General features: G+C 38.8%; 2 protein-coding genes and 1 long non-coding RNA gene across 3 annotated transcripts in view; 2 read left to right on the top strand and 1 right to left on the bottom strand.

The window, feature by feature from the left end:
* Window positions 1-13282, top strand: part of LOC124631254 (T-box transcription factor TBX6-like) — a 31637-nt gene extending 18355 nt beyond the window's left edge. The window contains exons 3-5 of the mRNA XM_047165533.1: window positions 3802-4069; window positions 9563-9703; window positions 12219-13282. Coding sequence (XP_047021489.1) covers window positions 3802-4069; window positions 9563-9703; window positions 12219-12713 — 904 coding nt within the window. The 3' untranslated portion in view covers window positions 12714-13282. The remainder of the gene's footprint in view (window positions 1-3801; window positions 4070-9562; window positions 9704-12218) is intronic.
* A 1337-nt stretch (window positions 13283-14619) lies between these two features.
* Window positions 14620-15705, top strand: LOC124631160. Its single transcript, XR_006984484.1, has 2 exons — window positions 14620-14860; window positions 15118-15705. It is a non-coding gene; the product is annotated as an uncharacterized LOC124631160 (long non-coding RNA).
* A 1574-nt stretch (window positions 15706-17279) lies between these two features.
* On the bottom strand, window positions 17280-18947 carry LOC124631392 (ankyrin repeat and MYND domain-containing protein 2). The gene is made up of 2 exons (XM_047165761.1): window positions 18658-18947; window positions 17280-18580 (listed from the first exon to the last, which is right to left on the bottom strand). Exons 1-2 carry the CDS (start codon window positions 18856-18858, stop codon window positions 17597-17599), a joined length of 1185 nt encoding a protein of 394 aa, XP_047021717.1. The 5' UTR covers window positions 18859-18947; the 3' UTR covers window positions 17280-17596.
* Between the last annotated feature and the right edge of the window lie 1442 nt (window positions 18948-20389).

Here is a 20389-nt window from a genome sequence, read left to right as displayed (position 1 = left end):
CATTTAACTATAATTTAGTTGCAGATTGTAGATAATCGTGTTTTGACGATTTAGGAGGAGGATAAAGCACGCTAAACACAAATATTTGTGTGCACATACAACGAGCGAGCGAGGCTGAGCGAGCGAGATTCACACGGGCCGCTCTCACAGTCCGAGTGAACAATTTGACACTTCCAGGTGTATGATTTTTTATATGGGCAGACAATGGCGGAGGTGTTTACCCAGGCCCACATCTGGGCAATCGAAAAAACCGGTCGGACTTCTCGTATGAGCGTTAATAAGCGCGGGTTAGGCGCTGGATACACAACACAAGTATTGTACACTCCAAAGTTGTTTATCCTTCGCGTTACTTCGAATTGAAGCCCAGATGTGTCGAACAACGTGTCCTCTGTGCCTTAACGACTGTCTCCAGCGTAACATTGAACTTGGAAGATAAAAAGCTCATGAAATTAGCAGTAAAGATAACTGGCTGGCGAGAGGGGTAGGTTAGTGTCGACGACGTTAAACAGTGATCAGGAGTCATTAAAGTTTACAGACGACATCTGTCAGATTCGAGTGTGTGAGCTTCTGAAGTAATGTTGATGAATGCATGTGCCTGTGTGTGAGCGCATCGTGTTCAACAACCCGCGGCGAGTCGGTCGCTCGAGCGGTTCTCGTGCGGATGCTAGAGCGGATATGACAGTTTCTTTGCCGCAGTTAGCGCCTCCGTGCGGCAATTGGCAAGTTGTTACCGATTTACGACCCACTCTAAAGTTTATTCAACGCGATTCTGGTGGTCCCATTGTGTTCCCTAAGTCCCTTCCCACCGCCGCGGCTTAAGCTCTCGAGAGGCCTTTTATGGCGGTCCCGTTTTTATAGTATCTTTATTTCATTTGCATTCTCGTTTAAACTGTATCGTAAACAAAATTCCATAACATAAAACACTTTAAATAAAAAGGCTGACATGACACGCATTACGTTTAATTCGTCATCGCTGCTATCAAATGTTTAATGGTTCAGAATGTTCATTACAGGTTGTATGGGTCCCTTGTGGAAATTACGATTTAGATAGTATGATCGGGCGGTATATTTTTCATGATATTTTGCGCGTGGATCGTCACCTCTTTGTCGGCGCGCGGAGCTTTCAAACGACTCGATAAGTGGCCGGCGGCTGATAACAGCCATCTTACGAACGGTAGCCGAGTGAAGGGATTTGTCAACGTACGGTCAACATGCGCGCCGATACACAACTATTTGAACATATATTTGTGTTTGGACTGACTTGTCTAGCCATGTTTGTCGACATAACGACAGTTGTAAACATGGAATGTTACCTGGTGTGGCAGCAGTTGTTTGAAAAATTGCTGTCAATTTATCCAGTATTTAATGTTAGCAATATTTCTGTTCAAAGAAAGGTAATAAATTAGCAAACAAAATTGGCTATTAATCAGCCGCTAGGAATGTAATCGTGGACAAGATCTTAATTCCGAGTGATGCGCGCGCGCATCAGAACTGAATGATTTACAGTATATTTCACGTTGCCTTGACGTTGTGTGGGCGACGCGTTGGTGGACGAACCACTCACGATATCCGACGCACATTATATGTAAAATTTACGTTGTTCTCGACTTATTATAACTATATAATTATACATGCTTGTATCGAGATATGTCTATATCATCTTTGGAAGCGGAAACGAAGCATTAAATACCGTTCAAATGTTTGATTTTTCAATCTTAACCTTGTCATTATATCCGAATAAGATAATTACTGAGAATGACATACCAATACCTAATTTAAAAACATCAAAAATTCTTCTCGAAAAGTTATAACGGAGTCCAATTTTCAAGAGCTTTTCTTTTTAAACACGTAGGTACGGTATTTAAGAGAACTATTAGATACATTACTTAATTTTGACTCTGCGGACATAATGCAACGAATGACGACTTCACGTTCACAAATGAAAAGCTGCATCATCGGAGCAAAGATTTCAGTTCCCATGCAAAGTTAGTTGGCCACAAACAAAGTATCTGTTGTCCTGTCGCTACGCTCACGTAAGGCGGTAGCGGCGATCGTAAACTTTAAATGGAGGCTAATTTAGTTTGTTGTTAATTGAGCTTCTGTCGGCGCGTTATCTGCGCCTGCATTAGTGGCTCGCCGGCGCGGGCGCAGCCTCGCTGATAACACCACTATTATGACTGATGGCATGCCGCACTGATACGCGAATAAGCCTATAAGGCTGCTGTGAATACATTATAGGTGTAATGTGTCTCGGTCGTCAAAGAAAAATAGTTAGTCTTAAAATCTTTGATATTTTTTCGGTAGGCTTTACTTTGTAGGCTTGTTTGAAGAAGAAGAGATACACGTCCATTAAAATTTTTCAAGAATTAAAAGTTGTTGAAATTAACTTATTAAAATTTCTTTGAAATCAGAATTCAACTTTACTTTTATTTCTTGCAATCAAAGACAATCTTTCATTCATAATGAACTGAAATTCAATGAACACTTCAATGCAACTAAAATGAGTCACAAAACAAATACAATTTACACTAAGTACCCTCCAAATTAACAACCCATTATTCGGGACACATCTCTCCACAGATTAACAACCACCGCCGCGGTAGGCACAAACTATCCCAACTACTTACAGATACGTTAATTCAAAGACCGACCACAGCGTCCCCCGATAAACATGGCGCCACGAATATCAGGCTTTATGACACTTTATATGGACGAAACAAACGGGTGCCAAAAGCCCCCATTCGTAACACATTTGCCCCCGCTATCACATTTTTATAAGCATGATAACATTTTGGAATGTGCTCATAAGTGCTACTGAGATGTCTCGTTGTTTTGTTATCGAATTTGCTCTAATGTTTGTTGATGAAAAGGCTTTATATACATGGAAATAAAGAAATAATGCGGCCTGATTGAGAATTATTCGTTCCACAAGGAAAATTATACGAGGAAATAATTTTCTTTCAAGAATCTCACAAATTAGAATTCCCTTAGGGAAAAATCATACTTAGTGAGTTGTGTTATCTAGGATTTTCTTTAATAGCCACTTAATTGAATAGAATATTTGGTAATAGGTGTAGATTCTCGTGTCGATTGTCTATTCCATGTTCTATTTGGTTCTGCGGAATTTCAAACCAGTCCATTTATCTATTCGGTAAAGACGTGACATATTGGCTGTTTAGATGGCGACAGGCAAATAAACCGTTATGCATGTTAATTCTAATCTTATCGGAGCTAAACGTTGACTAATAAACTACATTCCGAAACATGATTATTATGCACACAAATATGCATACCGAATTTATGTATACTTTAGATTTTCCGAAACTATCTCTCATAAGTTGTAAATGGATAGGTCCCAATGTTACCACCATTATTTGACTGGTTTGTCAGCAAAACCACCATTATTAAACTTGTTTTATCAGCAAAATAGAGTTTTTCGTTAAATAAAGTTTTACATTGAATATCCATATATCTATTGTATTATTTCTTTATGTATATTCATGCTATTAAGACATATGAAATACTAGTCCGGAAAGTGGTATTTAGCGAGCTTTTATATTCTGAGCACGCTTACCGCGTAGGCTAGTTTAGTTCTGGTATCTATCTGTGTATTAAATATTTTCCCTTTTTTGTATGAGAAGAGGCATGTATCATGCACTGAGAGTTCAGTATTTATAAAACAAATAGGTACTAGGGACTTACATAAATCTCAAGTTTAGCTACAATGTTTCAAAATTACGAGATACTTATATAAATCTAAAGCTTTCCATCAATATATCTAACATTATATCCTCTTTCCAGACGCATGTTCCCATCGCTCCGCATCTCCCTGGGTGGATTAGACCCTCGCGAAGAGTACTGCGTTCTCCTCGAACTGTCTCTCGTTGGTCGCCGGCGCTGGCGCTGGGCGGGCGGCGCGTGGGCGGCTGCGGGCGGCGCTGAGCCTCAGTCCCCAAGGCGGCTGATGCTGCACCCTGACTCCCCGGCCCCTGGTCATCATTGGACCGCTAATCCTGTGTCGTTCAGTAAACTGAAGCTGACGAATAATACTATGGATGCGCAGGGACATGTAAGTTCTTTTTATTACTCCTGATTATTTTTAAGTTTTTTTGTCTGAAACTGATGTTTTTAGTATTCCGAACACAATAACTTGCTATCTGTTAGAAAGGGTCGATTCTCAGGCTTTTCTGAATAAAGAATAGATTTGAAATAGAAATAAAATACATAGGTACATGTTTTACGCACAAATACATTTCCAATAGTAAAAGCAAAGCATTATGTAGTATTTACGACGTAAACTTACTTTATACTGTAATCAAAGGAAAGCAAAACTCATTCAGACCTTATTGTTAATAAGAAATAAACATAATTAACTTTAACCAAGAAATCCTAACAGTAACATATCAAAAAGGCCGCGCTACAATTCTCAGATCGTAAGGAAAACTACATTGAATTTAATATCCTGAGCAAAAACTGTTAATTTGTTATTAAGCCGCCGTAATCATGGGAAATCGATCGCAGACTTGTTAACTACCCATTGTAACACAAAGAACATGACTTTCCTTAGTAATTGTCTTGCAACAGCCGGAGTACGGAGAAGTCGGCAATTTGTCATGGAGAACTAGATCAACATTGTAACGTTTCAGTATTAATGCTAGTTTGATATTTCTTCATATTTAAGCTCTAAATATTTATGTACATTTTAAAAGTGTAGTCTCTTATTTAACTTTAGTACACATTAAACTTTTAACGAAATAATTTTCGGAAAAAATACTTTGAAATTACAACTATGCGTAAGTAGTAGACTTTTTCAATGAGCATAACTTGGAAAATAAAGAAGCGCCAAAGAAAAATAAATCCAAAAGCTTTTAGGTGACTTTACAATTTTAAATCATTTACAAATTCTTAAAAAATCCTGCGACAGCCATGACAGGGATGCAATTTGTCAACAGCACTATGACATGATGACGCGACATTATCTGTGGTATGACGTCACAAGTCAGTAGTCAACCCATAGATAAGGGGTGATGATTTGCAATACTGGCATCCAGGAATGCACGGTAATTACCCAAAGATAAGTTATGTTTTAAAATATTTTAGCCATTAGCAGATATGCGGATTTGTTTGTTGTAAATATTTCTTAGATTTTGTGACTTAGAATAATTATTTTTTACGGGCCAAAAATCATATTCATTCATCATAAAGTTATTAAGCTAGAATCCCGACCACCTCACAGAACATCCATTTCTCAAAGCAATTGAAATCATTAATTGAAAGGCCGTAAACAAAAACTCGCCCGAACTAATAAAAGTATGACGCAAACGACAAACATTGGCTCTATTGTAACAAAAAGTTTCAATATTGGATACAGTTACAAGTACAGCCTTCGCCGAACATTCCCGCGATCGTGACTCTGCCTCATATATCGACTTTTCGAAAGGAAACGCCTCTCGCGCAACCACGCCAACCACTTCCCATTAAAACTTCTATAAAAACAGAACTGAGCCTTATGTTGTTGGAATAAGATTCCAATGCAAACAACCCGTTTTGCGATGACGTAAAAAAGATAGTTCTGCGTAATTTCTCATTCGAATTTCAATCTTAAGTCGTTGTCCTAAAGCTGAGCGTATACTATGGGAGCGGCAGTTCATACGCGCCGCGGGAGCCTGCGTACAAAGACGTCTTTAAGCATTTCGTCACTTGAACAAATACGCTGAAAGGCATTGTATGATGGCTTTGTAGGGGCAACTAACTGAATTCCTTTATCCGGGCGGTGTGTTTGGACAGAGCGGTTGACGCCTCGATTAATGATGAGCTTGATGCCTCACCCTAGGTTTTATACGACTAACTTTTATACAATGTTTGCACTAACTGTTTGTAGAAACTGCGTGAGAGTGACACTTTACGACTGCTCTTGATGCACGTTTGATGTTTGACTGTTTGAATTTTACAGCCGTCAAAGCAGACTGATAAGACTTTTTACAACTTTAAACAAAAACGGAGCAAGATACTAGACTTCTCAGGTTAAAGAATGTGATGAGAATATTGTGATTCCATTACTATAGCCTGCCAACCAAACATTTCAATTAACCTGACCTGCCTCCATAAAAGCAGGTTGTCTATCAAAACAAACATCGTTCATGGCTATCAGTCACAAAGCATCATAACACACATTATTATGACGAATAGGGACAGCAAAAACTGTAGGCGGGTACGCACCAGTGCGCGCGTACGCTTCACCGAGGCACCGGGGCTCGAGAGCGGCGTCTTTGTGCACCCAGCCTAACAATGCACCAGCTACTGACAGAAGCGGGCCAATCCGCGCGGAAAATATCCGCGTACTGTGCACTTGAGGATTTACCACCTGTGATAAAAGGAGCCACCATTGTACATTGTGCCCACACTCTTTGTTGGTTATTTTTTAGCGAATACTTCAAACAGACACCGTGTGAAAGAGTGCAGACCCACGACGGATTAATGCTTAAAAAGACCATACAGTGAAAGGATTACATGTCTGGCTATTTCTAAAAGAGCTAATTATCAAGATCGTTAAATGTTAAAGATTATTGAAAGATTATCCTCACGCAATTAGTAATAGTTTTATATTGTTTCTGAGAAACAGTCGAGGTTGAAAATTGGGGGTAATATTAAGGTGATTAGATTGGGAGATATTTTATAGTCACATTAAAGTCGAGATTTGGTGATATCGCGTCGGACAACTATTTCTCGAAGATCGAGCGATGTTACACAATAATCGACGAAGATATCAAGAATATAATTTTAGTATTTACATGCAGATCATTTTATTTCACGGTTTTTTTATTCAATAGCTTGTAATGACGATGGAAATGTAAGTCGTATCGAGTTACTTGGGCGGAAATCTAAAGAAAATATCTATTTAAGTACATATTTGATTCAGTGCCTACATTTAGATATTAGACTTCTAAAACTACAGGTACCTATCAGTTCAGTTCTAAACTTATCCAAAAAAGGCTTGAAGTCTGCACCTGAAACAATATTAGGTAATACATTTATTTTTTATATATTAACTTACCCCAGCCAGATTTTTTCTACCAAAAAAAGAAGCAAATAAAATCTTAACATGTCGTATAGTAACACATATTACTACAAAAACGCGGTTTAGTGGCGCATCAAGTTTATCAGTACATGCGATCGGGTTACCAGTCGGCAGAGAGGGGTTGCGGAAACCATCCCCTTATCGGTTATGTGTCACATTGTCGCCACTAATTAGTGAAAGACACGTGTTTCTGTTAGATTCGAGATAGGAGATTGTTGTTTGTTAAGATACCGCGGGTTGGATTAAAAAGTTGCCGTCTGGTGAGCGTTTTTCTTTGGCGAAAAGTCCTTGCAGTATGTCTAAGTAAATGTTGAAGCTGCCTTTACTTTTCTAGCTTCTGTTTTTAGCTTCTGTTAGCTTTCCTATTACATTTATGATAGCTAGCTAGCTCTTTTAACATAAAATAAAACCCGGAGTATATATAGCTATAGGATGTATCCGGACACTAAGTAAATAGTTTCGTCAAGATGCAAGCAAACCAGCGAGCCATAACTCACAGAACAATTTATGGTGAACTCAAATGATATCTTACTCAAGTTTCGTTATTTATAGACGGTATTTATCTACAATATCGCCCTTGGCGGCGCTATTTAAAAACTTTAAGGGCCTTACTACAAAAACTTTAAACCCTGTTTTACACTTGTCTAATAAAATTTTGGCTGCAAAATGAACCATATGTCAACGTCATAATTTGACATTTTTTTAGACAAGGCATAAACTGACGTTTAAAAGTTTTTGTGGTAAGACGGTAAATGTTTATTCGTGAATCAATAAAATTCCCCGCCCCGCCCATACCTGTGGTTAACTCTAACGAATGTCTAGTTAACTGTGTGTGGTTCTATGTGCTGTTTAACTACGAACTGTATTTTATTAATCGTTGTAATCATACTGATTATGACTCAATTTATGGCTGAACTTGAAAGGTGGTCTTGCAATAAGTCTTTGATTAATTTTACAGTCTGATCAAGCAATTAAGTTTTTTTTGAATTTTATAAGGAAACATGTTTGGCATAATCTCCGTGTAATTTAGAAAGTTTGAGTGTATAAGTACAGATTTTTTTACATCATCTGATTTACCTAGCTTCCGGAAAATTATGAAAAGCTTTCTTTCTCGTCACATTACCTATCAAAAATCAACTAGGTACATATTAAATCAAAAATCACTTTAATCAAAAACTATCAATTAAAACGATGACTATCAGGCATCGCAAAAAAGGCCCGAATTCTTCCTGGTACAATCTGAAGGCTGTATCTCTTTGATTGAATGCTTCGGTTTGATCGACGAGCTACCGTCGCGGGGCCTTTGTACCTACTTATTGTCAGTCTGTCAGTCTGTCCGCCACACCTCGGGTTTGTGGGAATGTTTCAAATCACATTTCTCGTCATATCTGTCTTTGGACGAGCGTAAAAAGTGTTTTCGAAGCGACAGATATGTTAGCCGCCGATATAGAGTCGTGCGATATAGAGTTTCGCTCGGAAAACTGGAGTAGGCGTTTGAGTTTTCCGTAATGTGTTGTATTTCTAAAAAAAGTTAAGTTGCGAGCCTTTTTTGCAGATCTCGCGAAATTCTTTTCTTATACATTATGTATATTTTCTTTAAAAGAATATTGCATTTTTACCCGTATTTACATTCACCGTTGTTGTATTATTTCTCAATAAGGATTAAGAACAAAAGCTCTACAGTAAGTTACTTCGTATTTTGCATTGTACCGCGTAATATGTAACCCAAGAACAATACTGCTGAAAACTAACAAATAATTGAAAAGAAAGCATTTTTTTAACATTATCACACTTTTACTTAAATCCTCTTAAGTACAAATTAATCTTTTTTTAAAAATCAAGACAATAGAAGGAGCACCCCTTCTACGTTTGAAGTGGTTGTAGTCGGCGCCCGCGCAGCCCAGGTAGCGGTATTCGCGTCAAGTGGCAGATAAGGCCCTTTACACAAGAGCGATCGACGGCACGACGCGACAGTCGTGTCGCCAGACGCAGGCCTTATGTTGTTTGTTCTATTAGGATGAAGATTAGCTTTTAATGTTTTAGCAAGTTGTTGTGTTCTTTGGAGAGGTCGTTTTCTCGTTAAAATGTCGACCCTCAAGTTTGTTTGGGGATTGGATAACCGTGTAGTGTGTATATAAAGCATTGTTAGTACACAACTTAGTAGGTAATTGGATAAATAGAGCTTTCAGCAAAACTTTTCTCAAAACTTATGTTAAGGAATCCCGTACGTCTGATGACCAGGCTTCTCTTATATGTTTATCTGCTTCTTTTTACTTGATTTCGGGCACTTTCACCTCAGGCTTGCCAAAAAACCATTGTAAAAATTTTAATCTTATATGAGAGAATCAACTAGACACGACACTAATTTACTGCCCCATATTACCTACTACTTATTGCCTAAAATGAAGTCCAACCATTTGGATTTAGTATCTAGAGCCAACTACATACTCCTCGACCAAAGACTAAATCCTCGTTCTATTCCAGATGGTGCTGACCTCCATGCACAAGTACCGACCGCGCGTGCTGGTGGTGCGAGCTCGTGACGCGGCCGCACTCGCGTGGGGGGCGCCTCATGCCTCCTTCTCATTCCCGGAGACTGAGTTCATCGCTGTCACTGCTTATCAGGTATGTGTTTTTGCTTAACTACGTTTATATTCGAATGTTATATCATAATCTTTGAAAGTAAAACTATTACCCAATCATTTAAATTCCATTAGGTAGATATATACCTTTTGCCTAAAGAGGATAACCCTTCGAGCGTTTTTTCTCAACTAAGTTGGTGTCGGCTTTCATTCAATCTGAAGAGAAGTAAAACGGAACTTAACTAGCGCTAAAAATAGTAGGCATTATCAATTCGAAAGGGTCTCTTCGTTCTTCCCCGTTCACTTCTGTGTCACAGTTTTATCCTTTAGTTAGATCAAATTAAAAAAGGATACAACTGCGAAGATAGCTAATAAATAATATTCAACAGATCTATCGCTAGGGCTATCAAGGGAACTCCTACGTGATAAGATCGCACCTCACTAATTCCGAGAACACGCACCACTATTCCCCGAAGCCGTCGATTCGCACATACGGATTGACGTCGGCATTTTTTTCGCGACACCAGGCGCCGAAGCTTTTACCAATATCGAACATAAGTTGGTGCCAGTTACATCGACAAAAAATAAGATTGCGACGACCGGCCATTGTGTAAGGACTCTTAAAGAAACAATACCGACTAATTTGGCGTTTTTGTTCGTGCGGCGTTTGTGAACCATTGTCGGTCGTGTTCGGTATCTTGGAAGTGTGCCTTAACTACAGTTACGTTCTGAAGAAGCTGCCCGGTCAAGTGAAGCGGTAAATACACGGTAACCGATGATATCATAGTATTAGGAGAGACAATAGGGAGCAAAGTGAGCAGCAGTGCAGTTAGAAGTGCCTATTGTATTAAGCAAAACCTATGGCTAAACTCACACGATTTAGATTATCCTCGCCGAGACGCCAGACGGAGAACGGTCCGACGGGTGTACCTAAATAAACCAACAAATCGTTGAAAGCTTTCTTCGCATCTGCTTTGGGCAATAAAATTGCGGTACACTTTAATTCCATTTATTAAATCTGTCCGAAAGCTTTTATAAAAGTATTGAAACAGCCCCCCGCTGTTTGTTATCCCAAACTAACTACTGGCTTTCGCGTTCATTGCAGCGTGGCCATCCCTTGCATAATCCCTCGTCGTAATTAACCAGCGGCTTTCTTTGCCCTGCGGCTTCTCTCATGTTGACTGCAACGAGGCGCGAAAGTTTTCTCGCGTCCATTTCATCGGAAGCTTTGTAGGATTATCCGACGATTGTCCGGCTAACGGGACCTTCGGGCCGACAATACCCGGCGGCGTATCATTGCGCATTATCCCCCGACAGGCGACCGCTCGACGGCTCAGCCATTGTTACAAATTATCAACGAATTAGAAATCGTCTTTGGTAATGCCGCCCCTTTATCCAAGAGCGTAGCTAGGTGGCACACCAGCTCAATTACAATGCACAATGCAGCGATATATTGTGAATATCCAATAACGTACCATCATCGTCTGAGCCTGTCATCGCATGTTTACTGGCCCACTCTATAAATTATGGGTCTATCTGCTAGATAAATAAACCAAATTTACTCAGTCCCTAATTACACAGTTCTAAAAAACTGGCGACAGTCGCCAATATGTGAAATAGTCACGCAAAAAGTAAAAGCGACGGCAAGTTTGTGTGGTGACGTCACGGGCGACAGGGCGGACAGGGGGCGGCGCCTGCCTGCTCTCAAGCATCACGGTTTGCTAACCGGCCGACTTAAAAAGTGCACTTTGCTCTGCTAATAACAGGCTTTTAGCACTCTGCGGAGTTTCGTCGGGGTGGCGGTTATCTGGTGGTGCACGAGCAGCGCTCCCGCCGGCGCCGCCTTATCACGCCGGGTAAACAATCGTTACAAGTGACTTCACGTATCTCGAACTCACTATTTGCATTCAGGATTTCGCTAGATAATTTCGACTTTCGATTGCAAACACATTTTCGGGCTAGACGCGAAAAAAATCTTGTTGAATTTCGAACGTCCTATTAAATTAGGAAATGTTGCGAGGCATGAACTTACAAAACTTCGTTGCATAGTTAAATATTGTGTTGTCTGTCATCGTCACTTACATGCGCGACATGGGGAATTGTATCAGATTTCATGTTACGGTAGCGTGTAGTTTTTGCGGTTTTTGCCGTGGCGCCTAGCGGAGTAGTTCGCGCGTATCGAGCGCGCGACGGGCGGGCGACGCCGCGGCGACACGCGAGCATGCCATGCTAATTGGCTTGTCGCCAGGTCCACACATGTGCAACAATTATCCCTTACAAGCTATTAGCGACGCCGGGATCTATGCGGAAACGGATGTTTAAATTGCATTCTCCAAATGAGATAAGGAGATTTCCGTGTGACGCGTCAACCTCCCAAATGATACGAATGAATAGATAGTTGATGAATTGGTAAAGCGGTGCTTTTGCTTTCCACCATTAAACATTTACTTAAGTTCTAATATCAGGAAAACAGACCGGATATTATTTATTAGTTACTTTATGGGCCTGAGTGATACCTTTATGACATTTTCTAACAGGCTGATTTTGTTTGTCCACAGAATGACCGCATCACAAAGCTAAAAATCGACAACAACCCCTTCGCTAAAGGTTTCCGCGCATGCGGCCAGTCCAAGTGCAAGCGGAAGAACCCTGACTCCGGCAGCGAGAGCAACCCTGAGCCCAGCACAGAAGCCAGCGAGGCCAAGCGAGCATGTTCCGACGCCGCCTCCTCCTGCTCAGAGGAGGGGAGCCTGAGGTCTTCCTCTCCGAGATCACCTCCTCTAGTGGAGTCACCCGCCCCACTCGTGGCGCCGCCAGAGAACATCACGCCACCGCCTGCACCAGCGTTCTACCCGCCAGAGCTACCCTACCTAGGGCCTCTCCACATGCCGATGCACCTAGGGCTCTGGCCGAGCAGTCCCATGGCTAGCGGATTCCCGTGGGGCCCAGCCCTGCCGCCGCCCCAGCCCGCGGCGCCCTCGCCCCCTGCCGCGCCGGCGCCCTGCCGACGGGTGAAGAGCTTTACGATCAGCGCCTTGCTCGGCGAGGGCTGATGCTTACATTCACACATTTCTACTGGATATAAATGAATTAGAATATTTAGTGTTCAAAAATGTTCCTTCGCGGATGGGGGAGAGGAACTTCTTGTATGTAATTTCAAACCATATGGTTATTTAATAGAGTACTTAATACGATACCGCGACGGGGATATTCGCAATACCTACTTACCATAAATTAATGTAAATAAATATATTTGAATATAGTTTTATTTGTAACGATTAGCTATGTGAACTCTATTATTTTATGTAAGTAAACCTACCTCGTTAAAATAAGTAAATAATATTGTATTGTGATAGCAGTGCCTTAAGTTTGTAAAGAATGCCTAAATTAATAAATATACCTTAATTAATTTAATAAATGCTACATGACATGCCTAATTTTGGGTACTTAGGTCTTATCTAGCAAAGTGTAAAAAATATATACTCTGATGAATCTGTTTTACCTACTTAGTTAATTATATACCTGATGTTTTGTATAATAAATGTGTTATGTGAACTGTACATTTTGTAAATAATATGAGTCAAACTTTAAGTAATTAAAATATATTTTTAATATGATATAACAACGTATTTTATTTAATAAATCCGCACAATCTTCCAAGTCACCAACCACCCAACTGAGCTACCCAAATACCATCGATTCTTTGGTCGCCATCTTCCTTGTTCATGCATAAAACCTTCCTCACAACATGACTTTAATTCCTCCTCATCAGACAAGGTAGGTAGGTAAAAATGACCTAGGTAGCTCTTTTATTTTATTTGGAGGAAGTATCTATAATTTAGTCATTTACTGCTTAGGTACTTAAGTTCTACCTACATTAAAGCTTGCTGTTGGCATTATTGAAATAAAACGATTGCTGCCATTTAAAGTAATTCGGTCTAGGATGGTATAAAATCCAGGAAGATAAAACTAGTTGGCTCTGTAATATGTTCTGGGTAACTGTCTGTTCCAAAAACATATCAGTCATAATCGTATCTAGTAGTTGTACACTACTAGATACGAAATTACACTGTGGGTGCAGAAATTGAGAGTAAAGAATGATATTTTGGGGGGGCTCCCATACAACAAACGTGATTTTTTTGCTCATTTTCTAAATAATGGTACGGAACCCTTCGTGCGCGATTTTGACTCGCACTTGGCCGGTTTTTTTTACCTACACAAGGTTCAAAAGGCTAGTTTCCTAAAAAATATTAATTAGTCCGTCTTGTAGATTGTCCAAAATTAAGCGGTACGTTTTTTCTTTTTTAAATTGGTTCAGAACTTATTAAGATATAGCGTATTAAAGTTGAGTGTGGCGTAAAAGTGCTACAATTTTCAGGACTCTGTGACGTAAAAGGCCCCCACTCCTAATTTTTGAAGCGTTGTATCTTTGTCATTTTGTGTTTAATAAAAAAAAAGAAAAACGAACGTATCCGATATTTTTTGATTATCTAAAAAGCGGACTAAATATGATTAAATTATTTCGACCCTGGACACTACCCTAATGCAGTGGCTAATCTTTTAAGCAAAATTAGTCGAAAATAAAAAAGTTGTTTTCTGTTCTGACACTGTACGCGAATATTAGACATTTAAATACAACTAGTTTAACGGATGTTAACGCGGTTACATCGACGTTTCGGATCCTTTACAGCATCCATGGTCACGGGCAGACTAAAGTGTTGGTCATCTTGATATTTTAGTTACACACAGCTACCCCACATTTTGTTGATTATCGATTCACGCAAAAAGAGCTCACTTTTCAAAAAAACTTTTCGAAACACCGACGAACTTTCTGCCAGCATTTATTCCAGAACAAGGTTTAACCAATTTCTTAGCAATTGTACAAAATTCAAATTTAGAATACTCTCTCACGCATGCTCGGCTAAACTATTGATGCTAGTAACTTAGGGACTATAGGGGAAAACCGGGAGACTTGCCCAGGTGGGAGAGTTGAACCACTTTTCAAAATTGTAGTTGAATTTATCGCGAACGAAACGTCAATGCGTTCACTGGTCGCACTCAAGAGGCCAATCATAAGTATGCAGCCATTTTGCATCTTAGTGGTATAGTTCGTCAGTGACAATGTAAAACGTGTTTTTGTTGCTGCGGAGTGTATTTTCTTGTTTTAAGTAGTTTTGTGATTGCTGTCATATTTATTGAGGTACGTATTGTATGTTGCTATTATTATATTGCCAAACAAATGTAGTTTGCCGTATGCTTAGTGTTTTTTCTCTACGATCTAAGGTTTTTCTTTGTCATAACCTAAATGGGGAATTAGTGTGAGCGGGAGAGTTGCACCAGGGTGGTTGCGGGAGACTTGCTCAATGGTTCATGTCTCCCTGTGCAGGGAAATTATACCTACTTATTTTATTTTTTTTCTGTCTTTATATAATTTATCATTATTTATTGTATTTGCAGTGCCAACTTGTACGATGGCTTTTCAGTACAAGCCTCCTGAAAATGCTCGCAAACGAAAAAAAAACACAAAAATGGAATTGCAAAATGCCATAGATGAAATTAAGGGAGGCGCTTCTATTCGACAAACTTAAAATAAATATGGCATAGATAGAACTACTATATAAATTAGATGAAGATAAAATTAATAAATTTGAAGAAAAAAACAGTCAATATAAAGCATCACAGGTGTTTACAACGGCCGAGGAAAAGCTTCTTGTCAATTATTTGTTGACATGCAGTAAAATGCATTATGGTTTGACAAGAAAACAATCAATGCAGTTGGTTTTTGAATATGCGACAGTGAATTCAAAGAAGTTTCCTGAGAGCTGGACGAAGAACAACTCCGCTGGGAAAGATTGGTTTCGAGGCTTTCTTTCCCGAAATCCAGAAATAAGTTTAAGAACCCCCGAAGCCACCAGCTTGTCTCGGTCAACCAGCTTTAATAAAAAAAAATGTGGAAGATTTTTTCACAAATTTTAGGACAGTTCTTGATAGATATAAGTTGAGGCTCATAAGGCAAGATATTAAAACTATGATTGAAGCCGAAAATGATTTTTATTTTCCACAAAAATCATATGGTCAACTCTCCCTATACCTCGGTTCAAGTGTCCCTGTTGGTAGGGAGACTTGACTCATCTTTCATTTTTTACTAAAATGCCAATAAAATTTTACTAGCGCATTTATTAGCAATATAATTAAGCACAAATATACCTACTAAAGTGAGGCATCACATAAGTGTATAATCGATTCTCTAAACCCAATAAACAAATAATTATGATATTTTATATTAAAAGTGGTTCAAGTCTCCCGGACTTCCCCTAGTCATTAAAATCCTTTGAAATACACGTAAAGTCCTTAAAACTAAGATTTCGCATAGGCTCGCTTTTTTTTGCAAAAGAGTGTATGTGAGAACCTGGGGCACGATTCTCCTAATTTTACTTAAGAGACATAATTTTACTTACGATTCACGTTCAACTGCGATCCAATCCCGACTCGATTACGATTGATACGTATGTGGCATTCCCACGGGGCATTCCGCTATTTTTTCTTTGAAATAAACGTTTTTATCCTTTTCTGTCATTCAATAATGAATCATCTGTCTGCAAATGATTAACTATTGTAATATGATTGTAGAGCAAACTACCGTATAGACCAAAATCACCAAAATAGCAGACCAATCGCAAACCAATCGAATGTCGTTGGAATACGATTGGTCTTATATTAGTAGCAGAATGCCCGATATGGTTAAAACTGCTATTGCGATCATATTGCGATTCGATTTTGACATTATTAACTTACCAGAATCGGGCCCCTGGAGTCTCGTCGTCGTCTAGGTGCCTAGTAGACGATAAATAAACATTTTGATTCGTTTTGGCGTTCTATTCTCCCAGGCTTTAATATCGTCAAAGTACGGGAAGATTATACGATTATAAGTACGGGGAGATATTTATAGCAAAGGCACTTATTACCCAGATTTATTAGTTATTATCCGACTGCCAAGAAGAAAGAAGACAAGGCAGAAGCTAGTTGAACAATCACAGTTGGGGGACATTCTAATTAGATAAAGACTAAGTCTTATACATACCAACCTATGTATGTACCTGATGTAGGCCCAGTCGCATCCATTGAGCTCTTTTTGAAAAACTCCCAAGTAGTCACGAATATCTCGTTTTTTCAAACAACGCAAGTTAATAGCATTAATGTGGCGCCATCTATTGGACAAAGTACTGCGTTTATACTTGGGAAACAGGATAATGGCTATTGCTATTAAAATGTATTTTTTCGTTAAAAAATTCTACGTAAACTATTAACTCATATATGTTTTTTTTTTTTTTAATAAAATTCTTAGAACAAATAAGCATTGTTAGTTGAGCAAGCGAGGTGATTAACGCTAAATCCTCCTCTGTGAGAGGTTGGTTTGGTACCCAGTAGTGGGATAAATAGAAACACAGAGTACATTTGTATATACTGAGAATAGAAAGAAATAGAAAGTGGGATGATGACATCATCATCAGCCATGTTAAATACAATACTGCAAAATGTAATTTTATTTTTTGGGGAAGACTAAGAAATATGGGAAGAACAGGGAATAACCATATGTTCAGGCTAAATAAACCAGAAAATACAATTTATAATTTCGATATATTTGACTTTACAGAATACATACACACAGAAGAGGGAGTAACACAATTATATACAACAAATGCAACAAACTGTCTGAACCAATATAGCATAATATATTGATTTACCAAGCAAAAGTAAATAACATCTATTTGTGATTGTTTATAAAAATATTGCACTCCTATTGAATATAGAAGAGCATTATTTGTGTCCGAGATAAAAAACATGTACCTACATTACAAGAAAATACATTCAGACAGACAATAGTGGAATTACTTCATTCTTATTTAGACACCAATCACAGTGGTTAGGTTTACTCCTATCCAGCAACAAGGTTTTGAAGCTCTGAACTTAATTCATTGGCATCAATGTTGACTTTAGCATTAGGCGTAGGTGCAGGTGCACTAGACTCTCTGTTGCAAGCCTTCTTGTGCACAAACCAGTGCAGGCGCTGGCACTCTCTGTCACAATATTGCACAGATTTGCATTTAGAGCACTTCTTGGCTGGCTTCTCCTCGCCACAAGTGCTGCAGTAGGGGATGGCATCAACAAATCCTCTCTGACCATTGATGGTGCAGTTGATGACTGACAGAGCAGGAGGAGGGTCTTTACTGGTCAGGGACGACACCATCTGGTGGAAAGTTGTGCACTCTCTGAATGGAAACTCCCTCACGCAGTCCTTCAAGAATGTATCCATCAGGTCCAGAGATACCCCATCCTTACCAGGCTTCAACAGTTTCTTAGAGAATATCTCCACTACATCATGTTTCTTCTCATCCTTATCTGAATTATTTTTCTTATCTCTAATGTTATGGATTTCTCTAAGAACATAAGCTAGATAATGGTATTTAAATGCCATCACTTCATTAGTGTCACCTCCTCGAGTCATTTCCTTCTTGCACAGAAGCTCAAGTGTTTTAATAACTTTGTCAGCATTGTCTAGTAAGGTAGGTATGTGTTGCAGGTTGAGCGCCAGCCGCACCGGGTGGATGTTGACACCCAGAACAAACTTGTGCAGTGGATCCACTAAGGCTGCAGGTAAGAATGGTTCAGTTTGTTGCCCCTGCAGGACACTGAAGTAGGCTATTTCGCTGCGAGGTACGTAGTTGTTGATGGTTGCGACCGTGTGGTGGTTACCAACGAAGGCGGCCATCTGCGAGGCCGTGCGACCCACAGAGTTGGTGGCGATGGGCTTAGCCCCCGCGTCCAGGAGCAGCTTGCACACCTCGGAGCTGCCGGACAGCGCGCCGAAGTGCAGAGCCGTGTAGTTGTACTCGTGCTTGCCGGAGTTCACGTCCGCGCCCTGTAACATGTGATACAAAAACAAATTAGTGTCAAGGAAACAATTGAGTGCCAAAAATAACGAGGAAAGTTACGTACCCTATCGAGCAGCAATTGAACCATATCCTTGTTGCCCTTATAAGCGGCGTGTTGTAGCGCAGTCATACCATTTTCGTCAAAGAAATCTACTGTCCCTTTGTGTTGGGCCAAAATATTCTTGAATTCTACCAAGTCATTTTGAGCAATGGCATCAAATATAGTTTTCTCAGCACCGGGTTTTTCTTCACTTTTCGCCTCCATATCGATTTTCTAGAAAACTTTATTATATCGAACGGGAAAATGCTACCTGAAGCAAACAACCTATAAACTTTTATGTCAATGTCAAAATACTCAAGTCAACTTGACAATTCTAGAGATGGGCTGTTGGATTCATTGAATATCCAAAAGCATAAACGAATTAGAAGATAGTCGATTATTAATTTATGATATGATTGAATACCATCATCTTTTCTTATTTTAAATGTGGTTTGTTACTCTCATATGTTTAGATGGGGTACATGTTTATAGGGTGAACAATTTTAGCCAATTTATTCGTAATGCTTAAAAAATCGCTTTTGTTCCAACTTTGGTTCATAGATGGCGTTATGATGATGAAATATTATTCAGTCAGAACATTTTACAATACCCTAACAAACTAACAAGGTATGAGATACTTACCACGGTGATATAAAAGTTTCAAATTAAATCTTAATAATTTCACGTCTTGAAGATTGTGGGTAAAGCGGTTTTTTTACCGTTTCTTTATCAATCAATGCAGTTTTGATAACTTCTTAACTCTTCTTAATACTCATTTATTATTAAAACTACATAGAGATATTTAATACAGTCGATACATTTAATCATTTTAATCAATTCTCTAAAGAAAACCTTCCATAGAGTGATTTGTTACCAGTAGGTAGGTACCCTTAGCACGAATGTTTTTATAGTCTGATTTTTAATTCGAGTCAGTAAAATGACAGGAGCAACTGTCACTTTCACAAAAAAGGGTGACCCACTACAATAGTGATGTTCCACAATCGATCGACTTAGAAGTTTAGTCATGATTTATTCTTAAATATTTAAAGCATAACGTATTAAATAATACGATTTTAGAAATATGAACCTTCCCAGCATACTAAAACTTCTCATTACAACATTATTACATAACAAAAAAAATGTTATATTAACAACAGTATTTTATGTAATATTTAATTACATGTCTCCAGTTTAATTTCCGTAAATTACATATTTATATTAATATAAAGCCAATTTGATATTAATAACAAATGTAATGTATGTACAAATAAATAAATGAATGTAATCTAGACTAACTATTAATTCTCGATTTAAAAATCTCGATTTTCCACATCACTATTTATTTGGGACCCTATTTTTTTAAAACCGCGCAACACTGGAAATGTCATTTTACTGACTCGAATTAAAAATCAGACTATAGTTTTCGTATAGCAAACATATCGAGTCTTGTACGCATAAACGTATCAGTCGTATGTTTCGTATGGTTTTATGTGCCAGTCTGTGCATTGTCTCCTCAATCTACCAAAATGCATTCAGTATATTTATTTCTTTCGCATTTACAATCTATCAAATGGTGGTTGGTGTATTTATGTTTAGAGTTCATTTTAAACGTCAGAACGATATAACAGTTACAATAGAATTTAAATTATCCACAGCTTTTACGCGGGACTGAAAAGTTTGGCAGAAATTAAAGTCCACTAAAAATACCTATATTGTGCGTCAATTTTTTTTTGGGACAAAACGGTAGATATAGCGA

The sequence above is a fragment of the Helicoverpa zea genome, chromosome 6 (assembly GCF_022581195.2).
Source record: "Helicoverpa zea isolate HzStark_Cry1AcR chromosome 6, ilHelZeax1.1, whole genome shotgun sequence".
Taxonomy (NCBI): domain Eukaryota; kingdom Metazoa; phylum Arthropoda; class Insecta; order Lepidoptera; family Noctuidae; genus Helicoverpa; species Helicoverpa zea.
This window is presented reverse-complemented; position numbering and strand designations above follow the sequence as displayed.

What these genes read in the sequence shown, in the direction of transcription:
- LOC124631392 (XM_047165761.1), bottom strand. Translation starts at nt 18,858, where the DNA reads ATGGAGGCGAAAAGTGAAGAAAAACCCGGTGCTGAGAAAACTATATTT. An exon ending in TTCAATTGCTGCTCGATAGG is followed by an intron (nt 18,581 to 18,657) that starts GTACGTAACTTT and finishes CACATGTTACAG; the next exon opens with GGCGCGGACGTGAACTCCGG.